The 26124-nt window shown below is 33.7% G+C and overlaps 1 protein-coding gene and 1 long non-coding RNA gene across 3 annotated transcripts; one reads left to right on the top strand and one right to left on the bottom strand.

Annotated features, from left to right (window-relative positions):
- Nucleotides 1–358: 358 nt before the first annotated feature.
- On the top strand, nt 359–5118 carry LOC114720624 (uncharacterized). 2 transcript variants are annotated; one of them, XR_003737982.1, is made up of 3 exons: nt 359–668; nt 4299–4398; nt 4948–5118. It is a non-coding gene; the product is annotated as an uncharacterized LOC114720624 (long non-coding RNA). The 2 variants fall into 2 exon arrangements; XR_003737981.1 differs by lacking the exon at nt 359–668 and adding an exon at nt 3835–3918.
- LOC114720623 (transcription factor MYB88-like) lies at nt 986–7149 on the bottom strand. Its single transcript, XM_028906288.1, has 14 exons — nt 6998–7149; nt 6696–6735; nt 6324–6511; nt 6190–6236; nt 6033–6089; nt 5816–5888; nt 5525–5580; nt 5251–5430; nt 4996–5159; nt 4691–4836; nt 3964–4100; nt 3669–3871; nt 3414–3559; nt 986–1741 (listed from the first exon to the last, which is right to left on the bottom strand). The coding sequence occupies exons 3-14, from the start codon at nt 6408–6410 to the stop codon at nt 1631–1633; spliced, it is 1407 nt and encodes a 468-aa protein (XP_028762121.1). The 5' UTR covers nt 6411–6511; nt 6696–6735; nt 6998–7149; the 3' UTR covers nt 986–1630.
- Between the last annotated feature and the right edge of the window lie 18975 nt (nt 7150–26124).

Raw genomic sequence — 26124 nt, 5'->3', positions numbered from 1 at the left:
AGAATTAATGCTGAAATGAGAAATTGAGAATTTACAGGAATGTGGATGACAAGATTTTAGAAGAATGAATGATTGCTTTCTTTCTTCCATCATTGACTGACACATGATGACTCTATTTGAAATATGCCGACTTTAAACTAATGCTAAATGTATATGAATTATGGGCAAGTAGTACTAAATACATTTTCTCACATATTATATATGACTTTTATATAACAAGTTATATTATTTGTAACCTATGAATTATGTTATCACAAATTTTATATGATATATATCACCAAAGATTGTATATGATGTATTACTTGTTGATTTTTTTTTTCTTGGTAGGAAAAATGTCGGGTAACGTAAAATTAAATCAAGTAAATGCAAAGTGGGGGCAGGCGGTGTACCTTCCGTTGATAAAGTGAGGGCACAAATGAAAGCACTTTATTTTGAGGGGAGTTCCCTCGCTTCCTTTTAACCAGTTACTTTTTGGTTTCCTCATTATTATATGCCTTCTGTCTTCCACCACCATTAACCTCTTGCGACCTTCTCCAGCTTCTTACTTAATAACATCCAACTTCTCCCTGAACTCCATGGCCAACAAACCTTGTACCCCGTGAGAGAGAGAGAGAGGGGTCTGCACGCCTCTGCCAGGTCATAATACTAGTTTCTCTGTGTATATATCAGTAAGTACACTTCATTTCGTTCTTCATTTCCTGTTAAGTTTCTTTTGCTTTTTGTGGCTGGGAATCTGTGTCTTTTGCAGAAGGGTGTGAAAGAGAGAACATCAATAAATTGGGTGACATTTAGGCTTTCCTATGATTCTATGGTTTTCTAGCGTTTTTCCATTTAGTGTTCTCTTCTTTCTGGTGAAATGGGGGTGGTGGAGTCAATGCGAAACTCTACTCTTCTAATCTTCTTCTACTGAGACGTTCTTCGCTTTCTGTTATGTTGCTTCACTAGATTAAATCCAGAAAAGTAAAGAGACAACGGAAACAGTAGAGGCACACCAAAAACCAAAATGCATTTCCACTCCAACCGTTCTGAAGTTTCAGTACATCAAAAATCCATATATATATTATTCTATACTTTATGCACACCCAAACAACAAATAGGAAACCAATTTCCCATTGGTTAAATTTTTTCTCTCTCTTCTATTTCTGTTTCTGTTCATATATTTAGTAGGATAGGCGATGGGCCGATGTATACACACTCAGAATGACTACTGCTTACATAGCAGACTCTGTACAAAAAAGAAACAAATCATGACCAAGAGCTGGATTGAACCAAAACAAATCCAGAATGGTATCAAGAGAAAAACAAGCCAAATAATGACACACTAAGCAAACTAATCTTGAGTGCAGCTTTTAAAAAAAGGGTAAGTCTGACTGACTGCGGGGTATGGAGGAATGACATTGTTAGATATGTCAAATTATCACAAGAATGCACCGGAGCATTCTTGGGGAGAGGAAGAGGATGACGCCTTTTTCAAAATTTTAGGATCATTAAGACAATGAGGTTGCAATCTCAGGGATCTCATCTCAAAACCAAGCAAAGATGAGCTTGAATTGCCAAGGGTAGAGATAAAGGATTCTAGAAGGGGCGAGGGAGTCGAATTTTTCATTACCAACTGAAGAGGGGGATTAGATTATAGACTGTGTAGTAGGGCTCTTTTGCAGGGTGGTGGTTGTGATGGGTTGGCACTTGGGTTCATGGATGGGGACTCCAATCCAAGCGTTTTCATTAGGAAGTTCCTTTCCTGCAGAAGAAAGATGTCAAAGAAAGAAACAAGGGGTTAGTCTTGCAACAAACTTTCACACACAAGGGTGTGAATGTGTGTTTGTAATTTTGGTTTTCATTGGGATTTAAACTCAGATCCCTCCACTTTAGAGACATCTCTGGTAACTTTTAGTCAAAGATTATTGATAATTGCATAATAGAAGTTTAATACGAATATTAATAGGTACATCAGTGGATAACCACCCTTGCTCATGATGCAATAGGATTGATGTAATAAGTACTCCTTTGGATTCTAAATATAAGGTTCAATTTCTTCTTATTTCCTATATTAATTGTTTCTTTTTCATAAAATTTATTGGGGCATTTTTATCTCTACAAGTTAAATTTTAATTATTAAATGGAAGGGACAATTTACAAAAAAAAAAAAAAAGGTTACAGATTCTCTACATATTAATTACAAATAAGCATCTTAACTATTTAGGACCAGGGGGAGTATGTATGTATAAATTAGAGAGAAAAGAAGCAATTCATATGCGGGATGTGAAACTCTATTACTTCTTCAGTTATAATATCTTGGACCATTCAGCAGTACAGTATCATGCAATCCACATAGTTCAGCAGACTAGACAAAGTTACACACACATTCTTAAAATCTTGAGGAGATGATGGGATAATACTGAACAGCGTACACTCTTTTTACTTAATATGATGTCTTGTTTGCTTCTTCTTTGTTTTTATTTCCTTTTTATTTTATTTTTTGATAATTTGGTGTTATAGGTTGACCCTATGCTAGGTAAATGCCTCCCTCGTCCATATTTTTTATCAATAGTTTACATATGCCTATCTTGTCAAGGAAACAAATCAATTAGTTCATTTAAATGATCAACATATCTGAAAATAGAAGCAAAATTAGTGAGGAATTTGTCTCCATTGTGACCAAAATTATCTTACATGCTCCTTTGTCGTAATTGTTCTTTATTTGAGACTAGAAGCAATGCGTTGCAACTGTAATTTATTCATTTGAAATATTCCTTATTTATGTATAATATTTACCGTCTTATGTCCGAAAAATGCTTGTTTTCAAAAGAAAATGTTATGTTGTTCGAAAAATAGAAAGGAACTGTCAATGAAATGTCTATAAGAATAAAACATTTTCCTCAATGAGATCAGTTAAGCCACAGATTCAAAAAAGCAAAGCTTTTAGTGTCACTAGGAATAGCCCCATTTCAACCATACTTTTTAAAATTTATCTGAACTGAGAGAACAACAAACCGAATGTATGGCCAAAACAAACTGCATATTGATTCTGGCAAGGCAGAACTTTTCCAGTCAGTCTTATTTAACATGATTTCTTTATAAGCACATTTTTAGACAAATTCAAGTCAGCTTACTATTGCAATAATAATCATCTCAGCGTTTAGGAAGTCTTGCTGCCAGTTAATGTCGAGACTGCATAAGAACCACTACCTACAGTTCTAATTATAAGATCTTGTTTGTAAACTATAAATGAGATTTTGTAATTAGGACCGGAGGTAGTATTAGAATTACTATAGCTGATAAAAGGGTTCATTTGTCTCTCAAATCCCCTTAGTTTTACAAGGATTGTTATAATCTTCACTACTATTACTACCATAATTTAGCTGTTGGACCTTAAGATTGTTAAATAATTTCAAAGTGCATGGGCAACTTACACTTTCTGAAAACTGTGGGCTGGGAATTCCTGCGGCCAAAGATCTGAACATAGGGGTAACTTGAAGAGGGGAATTGAACTCTGTGCTTGATGAGGTAGAAGCAATGCCATCATTGCTTATCTGTTCCTCACAAGATGGAAAGATATCTGCCATTGAAAGAAATATATTATTTGCCAGTTATGATTCATGACAATATTAGCATACCACAAATTAGAAAACCATATTTGCCCTTGTAAGGGGCCAGGGTCATCTTACCTTGACCTACAGTTGCAGAAGAGAGATCCTCTTTCCCACATTCACTGACTCCTTTTTGATCTCCAAGTTGGATAGGCTTTAGATCAGTTGCCATATCCTGAAGCAGAGAGTGTTCCAGATTATCACTTGCTGAGTGGGGCAGAAGAGTTGATCCTGTACTGTATTCAGAACTGCTTGGAGAGTCTTCATATAGTTCTGGTTGCCTTCAACATATTGAAGAAATATGAGATTTTTTCCCAAGAAACTACAGGTTGAGCCTGCATTAAATTAAATGTTCAATAAATCTAAAATGTACCTCCAACATTGCTGGCTTCCCTCATTACTACTCTTAAATTCCTCCATCATATATTTAAGATCTACGAGCTGTAAATCCGAAATATTATATTTGAGAATATCTGATTCTTTGGTTTGGTTCAGAAACTCTTGAAGTACCTAGCATCATCACTTTAAAGCATCAAAAAATGTTTGAAGAATATGAACAATTACGTTCTTCTTTATATCATTCATGAACTAAGCTTTATGGACCGCAGCTGGCAGTGCATATTTAACTTAGGAACTTATCATTATTAAGCATTTAATACTGACTGTATGCTAACAAACTTATCAATAAAGCTATTTCTGAATTTTCAGGACAACAATACCAATATAGATGATTCAGATGGTACTTGCTATTAGGCAAAAGACGGAATATGTAGTGCCTGATATTTGCAGTTTGCTTCTGATTGAGCGGGTGAGCATCATAACTATCAGTTCTTGCATAGCAATGAATGCATTGAGGTCTTGCAGAATAGACTTAGTGCCTAAAATATATTCCAGCAATGTGAATAGTTATTTGAGTTTCTAAAGTCAATGCCAACTATGTTGAATGACTCATGATTTTCCTATCAACGGGTTTGACTCCTGACTAGTTACTTCTCGTTTTTGATATACAACAACCGAGAAGATCATTCTTGAAGAATCATACATTGTTGTATTTAATACTCAAAGTAAACAATGGTCAGAAACTCAGCCCAACCCCTCACCTTCCATGCGTCTTCAAGACTCTGGTCCACATCATCTGTATTAACTTTTAGAGCTAGTGAACTTAATAACTCCGCTTGTTCCATCAACACGCTTATCTTTGGATCATCCTCTTTAAGAAATGTTCCTTGAGTCTTGCAATCATAGGCTGCAAAGTCATGACAAACTGAGAGTTACATTGGCATAAAATGATTTCCAAAACCTCCAGTAACCTAGCTCCAAAAGTCATACATTAATCCTTTCTGCTCTTCCATTTCAGGTATCACAATAGCAAGAATAAGCTCCACAGCCAATTTAAACAAATTACCATTTCTGCTGATCTTGTCATTGGAGGCTTCATGCTGATCTGACAAGTTCTGAGCCAAAATCGAAAATGGCGCTCTTGGCTGCTGTTTTATTGTCGCTTCATATTGCTTATGGGATCTGTTTCCATAGTTGATCTTTTCTGTAGCATCAGGGATATGGGCTCTCCTATATTGAGATAGAAACAGAATGAAATCTATCAATGTTCTTCATAGAATGTTTATTTCACTTATTTGAGACCAATAAATGTAATGAATACCTCATCCTCTTAGCAGGTGCCGCAGCCTCTGATGTTGACTCTCTGTTATCACCCTGCTGGGAAATAGTTCTTTTGTTATTTGAAACAGTGAACGAAGTGTTATTCTCTTTTGCCAAGGCTTCAAATTTTGCTCTCTTCTTGCACAGAGTGGAGAAACGGTTTTTCACAGCGTTATCCGTTCTGGATAAAAAGCATTGCATTGAGCTTGACTGTCAACGACAGGAATATTGTATATTTGATACTTCCATGAATCAAAGACTGGACTTTTGTTTACCTGCCTGAAACCACCTTTGCTATTTCAGTCCATCTGTTGCCAAATAGTTTCTGAGCCTATATAGAGCAGCATAATATCAGATAACACGAGGGAAACAAAAACGTTTTTTGGTGAAATTATAAATTCTATCATCTACTAAACTACTCACATAGAAGATTATCTTTTTAGCCATCATTTTATATCTCTCAAATCGATGAAGGAGTGGGGGTAAAACATAAAAAGAAAAGAGAAGAAAGAAGGAAAGAAAGAAAGAAATCAAAAATTTGAAGTAGCATCAAATCATCAGTTTACCTCACATAAGAGCAAGTCTTCCTCCGGCGACCATCCTCCTTTCTTGAAATCAGAGTTCAAGTAAGTGTACCATCTGATATATTAACAACTAATTATTACTTAGGCATCATCGGATTGAAACAATAATAACTCATTAAAAAAGATTTCATTAGTTGATTGTGAAAAGGATGAAACAGAGGATTCCAAGAAACCACACTGCCAATTTAAAAAACCTCACCTTCTTCTGCACTGTCTTGTCGTTTTGTCTTTGAAGTTAGATGCGATAATTGCCCAACTGCAAACAGTTAATGCGATTCAAAATCCCTCAGTTTCAAATAACCAGGAAAATGGTGGCACTAGTAAACCCAAAAGAACAGTGAGAAGGGAATCAGTACTTTTCAGTTCCATGGATGCTTATCTGCTTCCTCAATACATCATCTTCCTGCAACTCACACACAACCTATGAGATAGTGAAGTGGATTGACAATGAATAATAAATAGATAAAAATGGAATATAATATTGAAAGACCTCTTGTGTCCACGTCACAATATGACGCTCCTTCTTCTGAGATTCTTCTTGCTTACCCAGCTCCTGCTGCTGCTTCAGCTTCCCCATATCTCTCTGTGCTTGAAGGGTTTATTGTAATGGGGAGGCTCTCCTTGTCGGACGCTCCTTCCTTTGACTGGAGCCAAGTTGCATGCTAAGCCCGACGCTCTCTGCTTTTATAAAATATGAAAACTTTTTTAAAAAATTATTAAAAAAGGGGGGCAAAAACCATCTTTCTTCCACTTCCTTCTCTTTCATTCACCTTTACGCCGATGTACTAGTAATAAAAACTGTGTATTGGGTTTTTCAAAAACGGGAACCGTAATAAGCATAAATTCCATCCCCAAAAGTTACCTTGCCAAAAGCCAAAACCCTCCTCGGATCCTATCTCCCTCTGTAAAAGAAAGCACAGCCAAATGCTCAAATTAGGTGACACTGAAATGGTACAGATTGGAAATGGGCAATGAAGAATACATAAATGGATCACTAAAGGGCGCATAGGGTTAAATCAAAATGGTATTTTTTTGGGTATCTAATCGATTACCCAGAAAAGTGCGTAGATCTAAAAGAAAGAAAAATGATAAACTTTGGGAATATCAGAAAGCAAAAGTAGATTGAAGTCGAAGCATGTGGTTGTGTGAGGAGCAGGCAAATACCTGGGCAATGAACAAACGAATGAATGAATATAGTGAGAGTGATTAAGGATTCGGTAAATGGACGCGTAGAGATTGATTGATTGAAAATTGAAAGCTTTTTAAATTCTAGAGCAGAGAGGAGTGATGTGGGGCGTCTGGTTTCATTTGGTAGTATTTTGTTTCCAACGCAGTCATTCTCTCTCCTGAGCTTTTTTCAAAACGGTCATGGCGTCGTATTATTCTTCTCTGATCTCTCTCTTACAAGAAATCAGAAATCTAGAAAAGAGGAATGGCGATTTAAAAAAAAAGAGAGAGAATTATAAAAATATTAAAATCAACGGATTTATTGTTCGGAGAGTGCGCGGGCATGAGGGGAAGTTTGAATAAAACGCTGAATTCCATGAGAATGCTGCGTGCACTGTACAGTACATTACTCGGTGAACCTATCATTGCATTCTGTGTGTGTGTATTACTTATTATTTAAACATATGGGGTACTTCCTTTCCTGTACATTCTCATAGTTAATAATGTCTTTAAAGTTTAAATGTGGGTGGTGATATTAAAAAAAAAAACTGAATTAGTACCCATCAAATAACTTATACTACTTCTGGTTCTAATCATAAGAACTAGTTGACTAATTTAAAAAGATTAAAAAAAGAAGTTTAGTTAGTTATTTGTAATAAATATGTGTTGTCTTTTCTAAAATATCTTTACTAATCAAGTATATTGATTAAAATTACTATTGTTAGAAAGACTACTTTAAAAATATATATATAAATATGAGAGATAAAATGAATTGGGGTTTTATATTTAAAACCAAAATGAAAGTCAAACAAAGTCTTATATTAAGAACCGGATGTAGTAATAAGGATCATTCGCATATATTCTGAAAAGGTACCTGATAAAAAAAATTTTAAGTTTCATTTTGCTCCTTTTAGTCATTATATAGCATATTTAACTAATTTATAAATACTAAGAAAATTTAGTTAAGTTGAATATTATTTGTTATTATTGCAAAAAAAAATTTGTGTATTACTTCTCCTGACACACCCTTTTATGAGAATATTAATGTAGGAGAAAAGATAGTGTCATTAATAATGAGAGCACTGTATGAAAATAAAATAAAATAAGGAATATTTGTATTATGCGTTTTTTTCACAATAAACAAAAATGATATTAAATAGGAGAAAATCTTTGGCACAAAGCGAGACGATCCTACTTGACCTGTATTTGACCGTCCATCCAACAGTTTAGCTTAATACTATTTTACTCTTTAATATAAGAGCTAATTTTCTAATAAATTAGTTAAGTTAATTATTTATAATAAATAAATATTATTTTTCTTAAAATATTTTTATTAATCATATGTATTAGTTAGAACTACCATTTAAGAAAATATTTAACATGTGCAACTATTATATGGATTACTTTAAGAAAAAATAAATAAATATGAGAGACAAAATGGATTGGGTTTTTATATTTAAAACTAAATTAAATATTAAATTAGCTTTTGTACTAAAAATATGAGATGGTGGATTGCTTCTTAACAAGGAAAAGAAAAACTCTTAACTTCTTCCACCTCTTATTGCAGAGAAATTTGAACTATTAATTCAGTTGAGAGAAGCACGTGGGTATTATTAGCAAGAATAGAGAGTTGCCAGCACGTTGATTAAAATAAAGAACCATAGGTACATTCTTCAAATTATTTATTTTTATTATATAAGTTTAATGATGATTCTAAAAATCCTTTTACTATTAAATAAAAATGTGCTTAACTGCACAAAAATGTATACACAAATTAGTTCGGCAAAATTTAGCTTATAATCCAAAATATTACAAGTTCAACTTTTACTACTGACATGAAGACATTGTTGGTGGGATCTGTAAGTATTTCTATGAGTGTTTTTTAAGCCTGGTAAACTCCTAACAAAGTCAACTCACCTAAAATTTTTTTTACAAAAAAAAGCTAAACCAAATAATTTGAAAAATGGGGCTAATTAATTTAGTATATGTACTTAAAAGATCATACACTCAAAGCTTCCAATTGTTGATAACTTTTAACATTGTGTTTGAGTTCATCCAGCAAACCGAATTGATCATATTTGAATGGGACAATATATCCAGTCAGCCAATAAGTGATGTGAGATTCTTGTCTGATGGGACAATTTTTGTCGACAATTAATAATTTGAGTGATTTTTATTAAAATGTTGTGAATATTAATTTTGTTTTTGAAATAAATTTTTTTATCATATTAATATTATATCAATAATAAAATATATCAAATATCTAGATATAGTTATATGTACTCACAAAAGAAAAGTACACTTGTTTTCATACAGTAAAGGAAATTAATAAATGAGTTAGATGGTTTATGATTTGCAAATAACATAATTTATTTTAAAATTTTATGATATATCATAATACATTGAAAATTGAGGATATGGATAACAGATAAGAAAATGTATGGGAGTTTTTTTTTTTTTGGGTTAAATGGGTTAGGATCGAGCCCGCAACACACACCCCACCCGCACGCGCACATTACTCAGGCAAATGGCCAGTGACAAATGTATGGGAGTTAACTGTAAGATTAAGAGCCTTTAGAATGATTTGTAAGTAATTTTTTAATTATAATTTACAGAATACAAAATAAATATGTAAGAAAAATTTTATCTTGATTTATATAAAATATGCTTATAAGTATGTTTGAAAACCATCACAAACCCTGAATCCAGCTAAGCGTCAAAACGCGTCTCTATGACTCTTCCTTTGTAATTAAATAATGTTCATGTCATGTGCTCTCATTTAACTTTGTGAAAGTTTCATGTGATGTTCTTAGTTTTTAATACTAAATACTTTCTCAAGGTTCGAAATGTAGGAATTAATTAGAAAATTTAATTTAATTACAAATACAAAATCTTAACTTATTTTACACGAGTTCAAAAAAAATTTCAAATTATTTTACTGATTGTCCATATTAAAAAAATTAACTAGTAGGGGTGGCTTTTATATTTGATGTTAAAGGAAATAGTATTTGTAAAAGTATTTAGATAATACTCAGCAACCAGATACTCCTCCGGTCCTCAGTATAAGATTTATTTAAATAATTTAATTAGATTAAGGAAGTTAGGTAAGTTAGTTAATTATAAAAAACATGTTATATTTTTTTCAAAACATCATAATCATTTTTCTTAATATCTTCCCTAACTCACTTAGTTGATTATAATTGAGAGAATATTCATAGGGATAATTTTTAAAAAAATTAATAAATATGAAAAATAATTCTTATATTAAGGATTAAAATTAACTTAACAATTAGATCCGTATATTAAGGATCGGAGGAGTATTTTATATTGACAATAGAATATAAACTTATATTAATATAAGGTGCGAGAAAATTCTTTATCAATTCTTTGTGTCGAAAAATGTTTACTCTTATTAGCTAACAAAATTTCGATTATGACCTGTTTAGCATATTTGAAGAAAATTGGATCTCAACTTATTTTTTTGTCATTTTTTAACTTATCATATTTTTTTTGGTCCGTTTAATAATTACATCCTCACCGTTAATTATTTAACTGAAGATTACAAATACTGTTAACCAACTGGTGCTTGTCCGTTCCTTCTCCTTTTAAACGTGGAAGGACCAAATGATTAATTTGTTCTTAAAAATTTAAAATTCGACCATATCATGAAAAAAGTCAAACTTCTGCTCATCACTCTTCAAAATCAATGATTAATACAAATTTGGAGCCATACATATAAGGAATTCACACACACACAAATAAATTATTTGCCAAATAAGAAAAGTGATGTCAATTATAAAGTTTAAATCGAAAATTGAAAACAAAAATTGACAAACGGCGACGGAAAAAGAAAGTACTGAAATATAATGCAATGAGAGCCCACACAATGCAATTATCTAATTGAATTGACATTAACCTAACAAAGTCAGCAGTCATTTTTTTTTATTTATGATAATTTTACATCTTATTCGTCAAAATTTGAAATGCTGTGGGCCTCAAAATAGCCGACCAATAATAAATTAACCCATTTAAAAATTCAAACATGCAAAACAATTTTTTAAATTTTATTTTTAAAAAAAATTAGGCAATGAGCATTCAATAGATCTCTAACCAGTCCACTAGCATAGGAAAACACATAGGTGTTAAGAATAGGAGTATTAGGAAGCTAGAACCCTTTTTATGTGTGATTGTACCAAACCTAATGATTTTTTTTTATTTGTATTATTATTTAATAATAATAAATCATTGGTAACTGAAGAAAAAGGTCATACCTACCAGTTCAACTGTGCCACGTGGACAAGAAGTGGGTGTGACACGTGGGGAGTTAAAAAAAGGAGGAGCTTGAATGAGAAATCCTGGGTGGCGAACGAGGCTTTTTGGCCCTTTAAAATCTTGAAAGTCGAAATAGTGATTACCCGAAAAAACAATTAAAAAAGAAAGGAAAACAGAAGGAGAGGGAAGGGAAATAAAGTGGTGGTGGAGCCCAAAATGGGAAAACTACAAAAATGGACACCTCATTGGTCCCTGTCTTGACACCCAAATCTCCCGCCAAAAGTCGCATCTTGATTTAAAGTACCCAATGTTCCTCCCCATCCTCATGGCCCCAGCAAATCCATATCTTTTTTTTTTTTTAAATATATACACATATTATCTTTTTAAATAACGGGGCAAAATTTATTAAGTCTTTTCAATCTCGTCACCCTTCAAGAAATTTTAAATAAATTAAATAAAAAAGGAAAATTCCAATACAGAAAATGAAAGTGAAAACCATGCCCCATGAGGAGCTAATGACAAAAAAAAATTTGTTTTATTTGGCCAAACTTATGTATTTCCTCCAACTAATTTTAAGATGTTTATTTTTCCTTTAATTATATAAAAAATAAAAGCTATAAGATATAAAGAGATTGTTAGTGCATGATTGAATTAATCTTAGAAAATTAATTTTATATTGTACATGATAAATATGTTTAACCAAATTTTGTTTTATTCCAAAAATCACTTATTTTAAACGATTCGAACAACTACTAATTAAATAAATGTCCACAAATATATTTTTAAGATTTAATGTATATTGAAATATGTGAATTGACTGCAAATTCGAAATTCGACCGCAAGCCGCCGGAGCGAATGACCCTTGGAAAGCTACCACGGTTATAACTTCCACGGCCAACCCTCCATTGCCGCCACTGACTCATCGGTGTTTCATGAAGACGATGTGTGGTCGCGCAATGAATGCAGCCTCCGGCGTCGTCGACGCTCGGCCGTGGAGATCAACGGCGGCCGTCGGATATATTCAGGGCTGCGCAGTTGGGATAACGAGGGCGGAGGGATCGCGATCGGAGTAGGGATAACGATGTCCTCCATCTCCATCGCCTGTGTTATTGATCTGGATTGTTGATTTCGTTTAACTAAATCTCCTCTTTCTGTCTTTCTTCCTTCTTTTTTTGTTTCCTGATACTACTATTTCAGTCCTTGTTGTTTTAAGGATAAGAGATAGGTTTCGTGGCCACACACAAAAGGCGACATATTGGACATTCCATTTTAATCTCCCACACGCATACTTCTTTTAACCAATGTATTAATATATTGAAGCATATTAATGGGCCAAAAATGAACAACAATAATAATAAAGCAGTAAGTGAAAAATGTGAAACACACACTAGCTAGTACGTTTCTTTTTGGCCATGTGAGAGTGATGAAGTCCCCCATTATATAAAAGAGATAACTTTTGTATGTGAGGGGAAGGAATCTGAAGGTGAAGCCCCAACAAGATAGAAAAGCAAGGAGATGATGGCTCAAAAAAGAGCAAGTGACGAGCAATATGGTAACCTTAGAGCTACGTACGTCCACTAAAAGATCAGAGTCGGTGATGTTTTGTCCCACAAGCAGCCATCAAAGACAGTAATAAACCCTAATTCCATAAAGCTTCCCTCTTTCTCGCTCATCTTTCAAAGTTTTTTCAAAAACATAACACAACGTGAATAAAAATATATGATCATAATATATATTTATATATATATAGATGCGTATGAAAGCAAGCACGGTTTCATTTTCAAAAAGGTGAACACTTTGCACCTCCTCTCCTTCCATTATGCCATGAATTTGTCATTTTTCGGCTACTGATTGATCATGTTCATGGCCACACTTCGTCTTTGTTCCTTTCTTACTTGTCCATTCTTCACCCCTGCCCATCCTCTACCTACAAACCTAGCCAGCTATATCGCCTCCTCTTCTTCTTTTTGATTTTCAAATCATATATGGTCATTATTTATTCTTGCGTGTCAGCGATCGAGTTGAAGATCAGAAAACCCCGTAAAAAACAAAAGTTTATTTGAAACGCGTTAACACTCATCTTAATCTTTGACAAATCTCACGCCTGAGATTAGTAGGACCCATTATTTCATAGTGCACGAAACTAGTAATTACATGTCCCATATTTGAATCAGAATGTGTGTGTATCCACCCACAAACTACAAGTCGTCCCGTGTGCATGTGTCCAGTAGAATAATTTCAAAACGTTCAATCATGGGGCCATAAAACGGCTTCACAGTACTAGAGTTTTCGAATATATATATGTATATGGTCCTAGCAGTTCTAGTTTTTGTACTGGTCACAGCTAGACTTTGTTCATATAATATATGGCACATTTGAGGGAGAAGAAAATGTTGGGTCCTTGTGGCTTGGCATTAGTGCGACCGTGAAGCGCCTACCTAAATATTATTGTTTTGTGAGGTTTCATAATAGTGATGGCCAAGCCATGAACAGGGCAAAGTTGGGAAATTAATTGCATTATTATCAAGGGGCCCTTTGTAAACATATACACCACTGGTTACAACACCTTTAAATGTGCATGTGGCCAGTTTTGTGTGGACTTTTTCAGGAAATTTCTTGACTGGCCTATTTGAATTGGCATTTTGCTAGCTAGCTAATCTTCCTCCATGTTGAAAGTAAAAGAAAAGAAATGGTCTGTTTAGGCATAATTTCAATGGCTTTTTCTTGCTAATTAATTGAAAGGGTTTTTCAGGACCCATGTTAATGATGTTAACTTCATCCCATGTTTATATTCCTTTACTGTTTCTCAATGCTTATCTCTATAGGATTAATTAAACCCCTTTTCATAAGTATATAACTTGTGATTATTACGAACTCATAATCAAATCAATCTTATACAGCTGATCAGTGGCTACATAAATTAAGTAAACCCTGGAAGGGCTAACTGATACAAAAATGAAAACACAATGCATGAGCAGATGAAGTATTACAAAATCTTTCACATTTATAAAGCTGGTTAGATCACCAAAATTTTGATGCGAGTTCCTTTTATTTAGTTTCAGCATGGATGTTTCTCTTTGAACATACAAGAAAAGAATAACATATTTAAGATACATATGCAAATTAATGCAGACATGATCATATGTACAGTACGTACAATACCAGAAAAGTAGCAGACATAAGCAACGGTAAAGGAAACCTGCAGAGATTGACTAAGTTGGTAATATCACATGGTACGCACAGAGTTATTGAGGGTGAAAAATTTAAAATCCGAAATTAAAATTGAAATGGGAACCCAATTATGACAGTGTAAAAGATTATTAATGAAGAAGGGATATATGGAGAGCTTGGTGGAGAGGCCCAAGTTCCCAAAGAGATTGATGTTTGACAAGAAAGAGTGGGGCTTATGCATATTCTTTTCATAACACTTTCATCATGTCAAGCCTGAAACTGCCACCCAATCATATGTCCCACGTCTCTTTTGCGCAAAATAAGGGCAAAACAAAAATTTCTTGAGAAAAAGACACAACCTTACGACGAGGGGGTCTTCTCTCTCTCTCTCTAAACTCTTTAATCTTAACAAAAAGAAAATGTGTAACTAGAAATGATTAACCGCTAAATATTCAATGAGCTTATCATAACTTCATTGCCACCTACTTATTTGGTCTAATCTTGATTTGCCTATGTAGCTTCACTTTACCATAACTTTGAAGGACTCTTTGTTCTTATTCACAACCCAATCACTTACTTTTATATCTGGATATAGATTTGCTGAGTCTAAAGTGAGATTTTCATTGTTTATTTTTACAGCTTGAGGTGTGCCTTTTTGTGTTACCATTAGAGTGGTGTGACCCTCAAATTTTGTCCCAAGTCACTAAAGTTTGCTTCAATGTTGCTTAATCATACATGAACTCTGTGTGTGTGTGTGTGTGTGTGTGGTGTGTTAGTTCAGAAAATACGAAGTAGACTTAATCTCTTTCAACTTCTCAGTGAGGCTAATAAAGTTTACTTTCACTTGACCTTGCTTGAGTTCATTATGTCCAAATTCATGTCCTCAATTCTTCTTTAGAACTTTTACACAAATGGAAAAATATATACTTTGATAATAATAAGATCTCTACATTCTTCATACAAATGGGTAAGTAATCATTCCCTTTCTTTAATTTTCTAAGCATAAAACAAAGCCATAAAGCATGTGGGGAAAAAGGAGCAAAACATATATATGAACAAAGTTGGCAAAGCCAATGAGAGAAATCCGCAAATTAAAATAAAATGGAATAAATGGAAAGTTCAGTCTCGAAGCTACGTTGTTTTTTGATCTGGGGTGCATGAATTCACATACATAATCAAGGCACTTAAGTCTCAAACCATGTTCCCCCAATTTTTACTTATTCTTACAGAGGATAAATTAAGAAAAAGCAATATTATGTGTCGCAAGGACAGCAACTTTAGCTGGTGAACTAACTTTTATAGCGTGTGAACTGTGTTTAAATTTTAGTCTAAGTACAGATTTATTTCTCTTTATGTTTGCGCTTTTGTGATCTTTTGACATTCAATTGATCATAGGCTATTCAACCTACAACATAATCAATACTTTTTTCATTCTAAAGGATGCCATTAAGATTTGTTTAGGCCTCTCCTTTCATCATGCCCTTTTAGCTAAATCAATTTGGATTTACAAAGAAAGTGGACAAGAAGCTCCAAAAAGAAGGCTGGAAAAGGACAGCATTTTACCCTACATATAAAGTTGTATTTCATTACAAAATATTCTCAACAACCCTATCAAACAGTACGAACACAAACACTTTTTTTTCCTTTTATTTTTTTTTTCACAAGCATATTTTGAAGCAGTACTTTTCATCTTACGCAGACATAATATATTTCGAGTTTCATTTTAATGTCCATAATTCTAAAGCATATAATGTCACTAATAAAATGAGAAACAGATCCACTTATGTGGGACAAAATAAATTTACGGGGTGAATCTGCAACAAAGGAAAGAGGATATAATCAATTTTAGTTCTTTTTCATTTTTTGAAAGAGTTAGATAAGACTGAACGTGAAATCCACTAATCTAAAGAGTCTTCCGGCATGACATGAGGCATGAAACAAAAGAAAAATTAGCAGCTAATACAAACACAAAGCATGTCTCTGTCCCCACCAAAACCCTCTTTTTCTTTATTTTCAATTTTTAAAATCAAAGATCAAAAGAAGAAAAAGAAAAATATTCTTTGGTTGATCCCATACGAAAGATAAACAGGAGGAGCAAAGGCCCCACGTGTGGAACAGAAATTGAAGCTCAAAATGCTATTACATAATATATCTATTTTTAGTTTTATATGAATGTTGGGGTTCATCTACTTGGGATTCCTACTTCCTTGTGGGAACCACAGCCTATTCTTTTTGATACTAAAGAGCCACCTTTTCAAGGCTCTGTGGGTTTGTTTTTCACTTCACTCACTTTCTCTCCCTATCTTTTCTACCATACCACGCTCTAACAAAAGAAAAAGTTTTTTGGGAATCCTATGCCTCCCTTCTTCCTTATATTCCCCTAGTTCAGCTCTTTTTGCTGTGTCCCTTTTCAGATAACAAGATTCCCATGTCATTATTGCTCTCAAGAACTCTGTGCTCCAAATTATGTTTCTATTTTTATGTCACTGAGAAATGCAGAAGCTTCTCTGCAGAAGACCAGTGTTGCAATGATACAGTTATTGTGACACTGTGCCTTTCTACTTATTGTGATTCCAACACAGATCATAGATATTGATCAGAATCAGAATGCTTTTCCGATTCAAATTCCAGTAGTGTCTCAGTGGTCATGATAGTATCAGCTTAAGCCTCCCACTGATAAATTTGAATTCAAATGCTACAATTTTGTTTGACTTGCAGCCACGAGGACTCTGCCATAACATTAAGGAAATCCATTAACACTTAGGAGAACAAGTTATGTCATATCCCTCTCAATTCTAGAGTCTGAAAAACATAATTAGAAAGGAAATTATATGTGATAAATAAGTGGGGTCCGTTAATTTGAAGTGTTGAAACTTGAGGATTCCAATCTCTCTGAGAAAGTGACATAAATCCTCTGCCTCTGTTTCCAAGCGGTATAAGTATCTTAATGGTCATGAAGTAGCAAGCCACTAAATATAGGAACGGTTAGAAAATAAATGTGGGTAGAGAGACATACCAGATCCGGGTTTAGAGTGGTTTAACAGGTGCCCTCACACAAAAATTCAAATACTAGAGCCTATTTTATTTGGGCACAATAGAGGCACCTTATCATGAGAGAGAGAACAGATAATTTCACTCTGTCTATTTAGACTCATAGTGTCCACCTCTATTTCCAGAGTGGATGTGCGGGATATTTACGATATGAAATATCATGTATCTTATCCGCCTTTTAAGTATAGGATAAGTGGTTGATATTAGGAATATCTTCCAACCACTTATACTATCTTAGTTAAATAAGATATATTGGTTTTGGCCATGACCAATTCAAATATGATCTTTTTAGTCAGTCAAACTAATTTAATTTATTAAATATTAAGGCCCATCAAGGTCGAATATGAAATCCAACAGGAACTTATAACCAAACCAATTTATACAGAGCTAGACGATGGGATGAAGTTAGACTATGGATTGATCAAAGTAATGTGAATTATAAGAACAAAATGCTGTTTGATTAATACTGAATGATTTGGTATATGGGTTTGATTTTTTGACGCCAACTTTAGAGATAGGTGCTTGCCAAACATTAGGTAGGGAGCGTGGGGGCCTCATGATAGACCTGCAAAGCAATTGGCAAAGAGGAACTATGGATGAATCACATTCTGTATAATCCAAATGGGTCTATCTCTTTATCCCCTTTCAATAAAGATGTGGCTTACAGAAGGTAATGCTCTCTGCTTCTACCATGACTTGACACCACCTCTTTTTTTTTTTTTTTTCCTTCCCTCCCTTCCTCATTGCCCCTGCAACCCACACTTCTGCATATTCTTGCTTTTGTATCAATATATATGTTTATATTTAGAGAAAACTTGAAACAAAAGAGTTGTTGAAGATGGTCAAAAGTCCCAATGAAGCAGAAACCCCAGCTTTCAGGTTGCTTTTGTGACTTGAGGTTGGTCCCTTTGGCTCCTTTTCTTTTGCACTGCCCGAGTATATCAGTATGATATTGATAACTATTAATGAAAGAAAGTATGGGGATGACTAAGTGTGGGACTTTGCTCCATTTCTCGGTCCAAAAAAATGTGGCATGAAGCTCCTACTTATCCCAACCACTTGATTGATGTATAAAATATCATTTCTTGCAGCACTGGCCTATTGACCATTATTGCTTGAGGGTCCTATAAGCAACAATTGTTGAATTTTAAACAGTTTCTATGAAAGTGACCAAGAGAATTGGCAGATTGGTGACTTCATCAAATTGAAAGGTTTGAACTCAGAACTGCAATATCTTCAAGTTTAAGATTATATGGTAAAATGTTAACTCAAAACACTTGTAATAAAAGAAAAGACAAACTGATGAAGACGAAATGAATTATTGGCATGCTTAGTATTAAGCAGATCTTTGAAGACATATAGAAATTTCCAGGAAGGTGTCTCAAGCAGAAACGAACAAGTAAATTTGATGTCTTTTCCTATCAACCCCACCTAATTTTGCAGTACAAAGAGCAATGTGTAAGTCCTTTAGTGGATGCTCATAATAGGGAATCAGAGAATGAAGTAAAGGAAAGCCACAGCTGCTGCATGAAATCTCAAGCAAGAGAGGATCAGAGTGACATTGTAGGAGGAGAGACAAAGGGAAGGAGTATTAGCTGTATCTAATGATTGATCCCTTTTAAAAGAGCCCTTTCACAAAATTATGTCAGAACTCTAGGCTGAATAGAGTGGTCATTGTAAGAATATAATTGAAATCTGTAAGTGGGTTTTGATTGTTTTTTGTAAAGCTTTTATCTTTTTCCTCTTTTTTATCTGAAGTCCATGTCCTCCAAATAGGTGATTCCCACTCTAACACCTATTGGTACCCTAAAGTTTTTTCTTTTTTGAAAAAAAAAAAAACTTTGACAGGACAGAATTTGAAGGCTCATACTGGCGTACTTTTAACTTTTACTGAGTAATTTTACTGATTGGAGTTGAATTGGAAAGTCTTGTTATGATTCTCAAACTCCATAACAAAACTAATTAAGCATTAGGTAGTGTTGATTTTGAGGCAAGTGACATATAGACCAACAACATTTTCCATTTTTCAAAAGTCTAGGTAGAAATAGGTAATGCACAACAGAAATATCTGACCAGAATAGACAATACAGAATGAGATTCACTTTTCAAAATCAATTTAATGCTGAGTATAGTTGCCCAGAAGTATCTAAACCACATTTAACAAGGGACTTGGAGACAGTAAATATCATGTCTTTAAAACATTAGTTTACCAGAAAATTAAGAACAGTGCGTGTGTGTGAAAGTGATTAAAAAAAAAGGTGGGATAGGGATGAGATAAAATCACAAAACTTTAATGTGAAAATGAAGTTGTAAGGTGAAGTCAATGTCATGGATGAAATGGGACTGCAGGAAAAGAAAATGAGGACATTTAAAACTTAATGCGAGTCCCCACACACTGAGAAAATGGGAGCAAACTAGTAAATAGCGCCGACAACACTGATAAAGTCAAATCTTTAATCTTTAAGATTTTCAAATGTCCATCAAACATCAGACTACTTAGGAACTGTGTGTTTGTGGGACATTTTAGTTATCCTCTCCCTCACGCAAAATATTAACCTTTGTGTCATCAACCATGTCATGCCATCGTTACAAACCCAAGCCTATTAACTTAGTCATTATTTATAATTTTCTTTGATTTTTTTTTGGACAGAAAAATCAGTTCTGAATTCTGATACATTATCAAGGATATGTGGAAGTTGCATGTAGAAATTTTTTAGCAAAGCATATAGAAATTTTATCAGCCAAAATTTTTGTTTTAAACTGTAGTTGCAGACATTTTTTGGGGCTGAAAATTGATGAGAATAAAAGATATTGAATACTTATTTTTCATGTTGGCCTTAGAAAAAAAAGAATACTTATTTTTCATACAATATGTTGAATAAATGTCAAAGAAACTGGACCCAACTTGATGAAAGTATGGTCTTGTAAGAAAGGCATAGGGGCCCAATTATAGATGATAGCCCAACCAACTCAAACGGGGGGAAATTGATGGCAAAAAAAAAATAATGGGAGAAATCGTTGGGCCCAAGTGATATGTGTATCAGCTATTTAGTCCTATGCTAAAAAATGCGTTGTTCATTTTTAAAAGTGTTTGACCAATGCCAATAATTATCATGTTCTAAATCGAAATGAAATTACATAAATTCATCATATTATTCTTTTAAAAAATAAACACTGGCATAGCAAAACAAAATCTACTATGCGAAGTCAAAAGGACAAAAAATATACTCATTAATTAAAAATAAATAAATACTACCTCTGATCTTAATTATTCGACCTTGTTTGTAGACTACATCAGAAAATTAATAAATTTGAGAAATATTTATTCATACGACACCATAATCTTGAACTACTTGCAACTTTCATAAAATAAAACGGAGAAGAACTTTGGATTTATTGATTTTTTCTTTGGGAGAAGATATAGTTTACATTGACTGTATCATCATAATTGGTCCCAGAGTTTATTAAACTTATTGTAAGATAAAATTTATAGATAATGAAACTTCTCATTCCTCAATTTTTTCTCAATTATCAATTTAATTCTAAAATTTAATCTTCATCAATCAGCCACTTTGCTTCCAAGGCATCTTCCATTCACATACCTCTTGTTATAACTCATCTTATCCTCTTCAAATCATAAGGGTGCGCTGCTTGTATATGCATGGTGATGAAATTTTAGGGACTTGATTGATACAAATAAATTTTAGAGACCAAATTAACAAGTTTTATTATTTCTAAAATGGTGCTGAACGCAGCTTAACCCCGTATAAATATGTGTGTGCGCCTCTCACAAAAGTCAATTATAATTTCTGTCGCACAAGACATGCTGTATATAATAAAATTATACGTGTGGTTTCCACAAAGAACCCGAAAACCAAATGGAATGACCCATTTATTGGAATAACAAATGGAAAGTAGTACAAATGCCCCAGTGTTCATATATGAATCTTAATAAAAACACAGAAAAGCAATGAGTGATCATTTATTTACAGAAGAAGCCCTGAACTAAACATGAGGACGTTGAGACATGAAATATTATATTGTGAAGTGAAATCAATCCATTAGTAGGTTGAAGGTGAAGGAGCAGGTGGCAGAGAAGAAGGTGGAAAAGTAAAGGGCAACCCTACAAGGAAGACTTTGATGACAAACTTCTGGCCCTCATTGGAGTGATCGCCGATGAACCATTTCCGGCCCGGAGCCATGATCACAACCACTCCATCTCCACTCGACCAACCACCAGCTGCCGGAAAACTGCAGCTCTGGAATGAAGCCCCGTCGACTTCGTAGACATGCTTGATCTTTTCCAGCTTCGTACTTGGACACCGCCATGCACCCAGACCCACCAGCATCAAATATCACTTCACAAAAAGCAGAATGAAGATATGTGTGTGTGTGTCTCTATGTATATACATACATACCAAGAAAGTCACCGGCGGAGAAGAACTTATTTCATATTTGCAGCCCAAGGGTGGTAATCAACTCCGGCACGCCATCCATTGTCGTCTCCGACGATGTGGACTTTTGCCATGGCAATGCTTGGGAACAGGACGCTGGTCAACACCATAATTATGGCGACGCCTGAAACAATACCCTTCTTCATTTTTTAGAAACTCCTAACTGATCACGACTATTTGGATCACTGTCTAAGAGTGGGATTATTATTATTATCATTATGGTTGCAATGATCAGATCAATGATTGAGGAGGAATCCATTTCGGCACCCAAAGCTCATCAGCTCATCATATTTGAAGCATCCATTATTTTAATATGTATAGAACATAAAATAGAGATAATATTTTAACTATCATTCTTTTTAAAAAAAAAATTTTCCATTTAAAAATAATTAATTGAAGATTTTAAATTGGGACCATTTAAATCAGAGATATAAATGGTTTAAATCTAATGAGCTTAGAGTGCTTACAACACTGAAACTGGTTTCTGAATGAGTACGTGTTTATAGTTTGTCGCTACAGACGACATTCTTGGAAGAAAACAGACACAGCGGTCCTTAGTCTTCTTAGCTTGTAACTTCAAACCAGTTCTTCAATGACTCTGAAAACGGGTACATTTTCTTCTCACGAATACTATATATATAAATAATAAGAGCTAGTTTATTAATTTGAATAAATTTAACAAAATTAATTAAATTAGTTATTTGTAATAAATAAGTATTGTTCTTCCTAATAATGTGTATTAGTTAGAACTACTATTTGATAAAATCTTTAACATATACAACTATTACAAAGACTATCTTGAAAAAAATAAATAAATATTAAAGACAAAGTGGATTAGGATTTTATATTTAGGATCAAATTAAATATCAAATTAGTTCTTATATTGAGGACCAAATATCTTACATTTAGAAAATGATGATAATGTTTGCTGGCCATCGTTGACTACTTGACTTCTTACTATATTTTTGTCATTCTGCTTTTCTATACGACCTGGAAAGTCTCCTTGCTCACATCTGAAAGCTGATGCATTCTTAATTTATAGAAAAAATAAAGAACAGGGTGAAAAATGACACGTGTGTTATTTTTAATGCATAAGTATGTTTGTATTACGAGGTATTAGTTCTTTTTATTAGACTCAATTTTCATAATGTGTATTTTTATTGATTATATTGATGATTAGACATGAGCCCAACCTAAACCGGCCAGGCCCAATTATGTGTTGCCCTTTGTTTTCCGAGCCCAAGGAAGAAACCCAGTTGTCCTGGGCTTCACGAACAAGGTTCCGAGCCCAATTGTGAGGATCAGAAAAGTTCAGATTTTCAGCAATATATGTTGCTGCTCTAATCTTGAATTTAGACTCTGAGGGAGGGATTATGCAAGGAAGCAACCACTTTTGCTAAGTGACAAGAGCTTTATTACTCACCCTAGTGATCCTTTTTGCTAGCACTATTAAGAGATCTCATAATAATCAAATGATCCTTTTTGTTAGCACTATTAAGAGATCTCGTAATAATCAAATGTACAAGCTAAGTCTTATCTTCTGTTGTGATATATGAATATGTAAAACGAGTGTTTTGATCTGCTGGTATGTCGCCCTCCAAAACAGTTTTCTGTAACGTACAAAGCTGCTTAACTATTTGTTTCTTGCAGGCGGTCATAGGTGAAAAAAACTAGTAGGACAAATTTTACATTGAATCAAATTGGAATGGATGAAGATTATTATATACTCCTCCGGTCCTTAATATAAGACCCATTTAACTAATTTGATTAGATTAAAAAAGTTAGGTAAGTTAGTTAATTATAAGAAATGTCACACATTTTTCCTAAAACACCATAATTATCTTTCTTAATACCTTCTCTCACTATTCTACTTGATTATGGTTGAGGGAGTATCCATAGGGGTAATTTAGAGAAAATTGATAAATATAAAAAATGAGTATTATATTTAGGACCAAAACCAACTCAACAATTGGGTCCTATATTAAGGACCGGAGGAGTATATCATAATAAAAAGCATCTACAAACAACAATGCCCAGGTTTTGCTAATCACTTATGATAATTTAAAATTGCCCAGTCTTCTCCCAAGCAATCAAGTTTCCCATCTTGAACAGCAAAAGCAATCCGCCTGTAACATATTTGAAACCACACATAGAACAATATACTAGTGTCGCTCTCTCTCTCTCTCTCTCTCTCTCTATATATATATATATATATATGTATGTATGTATAATACTTCTCATGCAGGTTTTGCTAATCCTACAAGGTACATATATACAACTTTTTGTTAACATGCATATAATTAACTTAACAGTATCAATAAACTTCCAATTTACTCCATCAATAATTAACGCTTTCTTCGAAACCTAGGAAGAACAACCTTATCATCTGAAATCATTACTGATCAGGAATCTTTATTTAAGTACTAATTAACCGTCCACATTGACCCTACCTAGTCGTTTTTCTTTATATGCACTTCCACACATAAGAAACATCACTATTAAAATAAACAACAAAAAAAGATACTCTGTACAAAATATATTAACGTAGTATCTGAAAAGCATTACATGTTGACATTTCAAGAGTCACTCACATGGTATCCACACATTTTGTGGAAACACTATGTGTATATATATATTCCCAGACATGCTGGGAATGCTCTTATTCTTCTGCAACTCTTACAAAATAATCCTAACTACTCTATAATATAGGTTTAATTAGGGTTCATTAACATATAGCCAGGTACCACCATGCACGTGGCCACCAGTTAATGGTTCTGTATATTCTGATTCCACTATATTTTTTTAATATATTATTTATGAAATGCCAAAATATTCAGACATGTCACCAAGTCTTTCTTTCCCCCTTCCTCTCTTTTCAAATTAAAAAAAAAAAAACATGTTCACATGATCCCATAACCATAGCAGCCCAGTTCTTTAAATATATAAATGGATATTTTGATGGGAATACAGATTTTCTCACATGCCACAAGAATGGATTCTTTGGCACTTGTGTATTTATTCAGAAGATAGATGATGGCTGGCTAGATAAGGCTTCGGTGTTTTCTCAGGTTTTCATTTGAATATGATCCTCATCACTTCTTTAGATCTGATATTTGGCGTGCAAAAAAATTTGTCAAAATTTTATGTTTTGAATATTTGTCTTAAAAAAACCAAACCTAGTCATATCTGTGACACATTGAGAGTTATTACGTTGATGTTAAGAAAAGCATATTAACATACGTAAGAAATTAGGGGCAATCAGATATTAAAATAACAAAAGAACTCTTTACGGTTGCAAAGAGTTCAGGCGAAGCAATTGCTTGCAAGAAAATTATATGTTTTTGGTTTGACCTTAGTGCATGTCCAGGAATCTTCCTGGATAAAACAAATACTATTCTTAATATCATTACAAAATATGTCAGATGTTACTATACTTGATTAATCTCAATATTATATTCTCCTTCTAACACAGTAATAACTGTGCATGTTATTATAATTTACAGAAAATTAATATTAAACCATCCTTTCTATATGGTCTACAATATATCATGATACTTGACCCCGATTTCTTCTATATTAACAGATTTACCACTGATAATCATTACCAGTTTGATTAAATCCTGGTATCTTCTTAATAACATATCAGCATGATGAGATTATCATTTAGGAGTGGAGTTTTGATATTCAGACAGACGGACAGTATTTAATTTGGAGGAGTAGTTGGCGACTTTCTTTTTAGACCCCCTGCGTTGAAAATTTTATGCCAATTGTGTATATATTTATATTTTAGCCCCACTGTGTAAATTTACCTACCCATTAGAATAAAGCTCTTTTGTCTTTAATAATACAAGGTTCGAACAAAACTCCCAAAGCAATATTTCTTGAGCCCCAGATCTAAAGTCTCTCAAAGATCCCATATTCGTCTAATAAATTGAACTCTCACTCAGAATACCATTGTTTTCTGCTGAGACAGAAGTAAATTCATATGAAAGTGAGCAGTAAGTGAGGTAGGGAACAGATCAGTCGTGTCCTAATCTATAGGCAAAAAGTTAAATCAAAGGTGATATGCATATACACATATGCCATGCTGTTTCATCTAGTGGAGAGAACTGTAGATATCGATTTGTGACAGAAACTTTGGAAAAAAGCATAGCGAACCATGCTAGAAGGTACACA

The sequence above is a fragment of the Neltuma alba genome, unplaced genomic scaffold (assembly GCF_004799145.2).
Source record: "Neltuma alba isolate B1F8T4 unplaced genomic scaffold, ASM479914v2 tig00011992_pilon, whole genome shotgun sequence".
Lineage (NCBI taxonomy): Eukaryota > Viridiplantae > Streptophyta > Magnoliopsida > Fabales > Fabaceae > Neltuma > Neltuma alba.
This window is presented reverse-complemented; position numbering and strand designations above follow the sequence as displayed.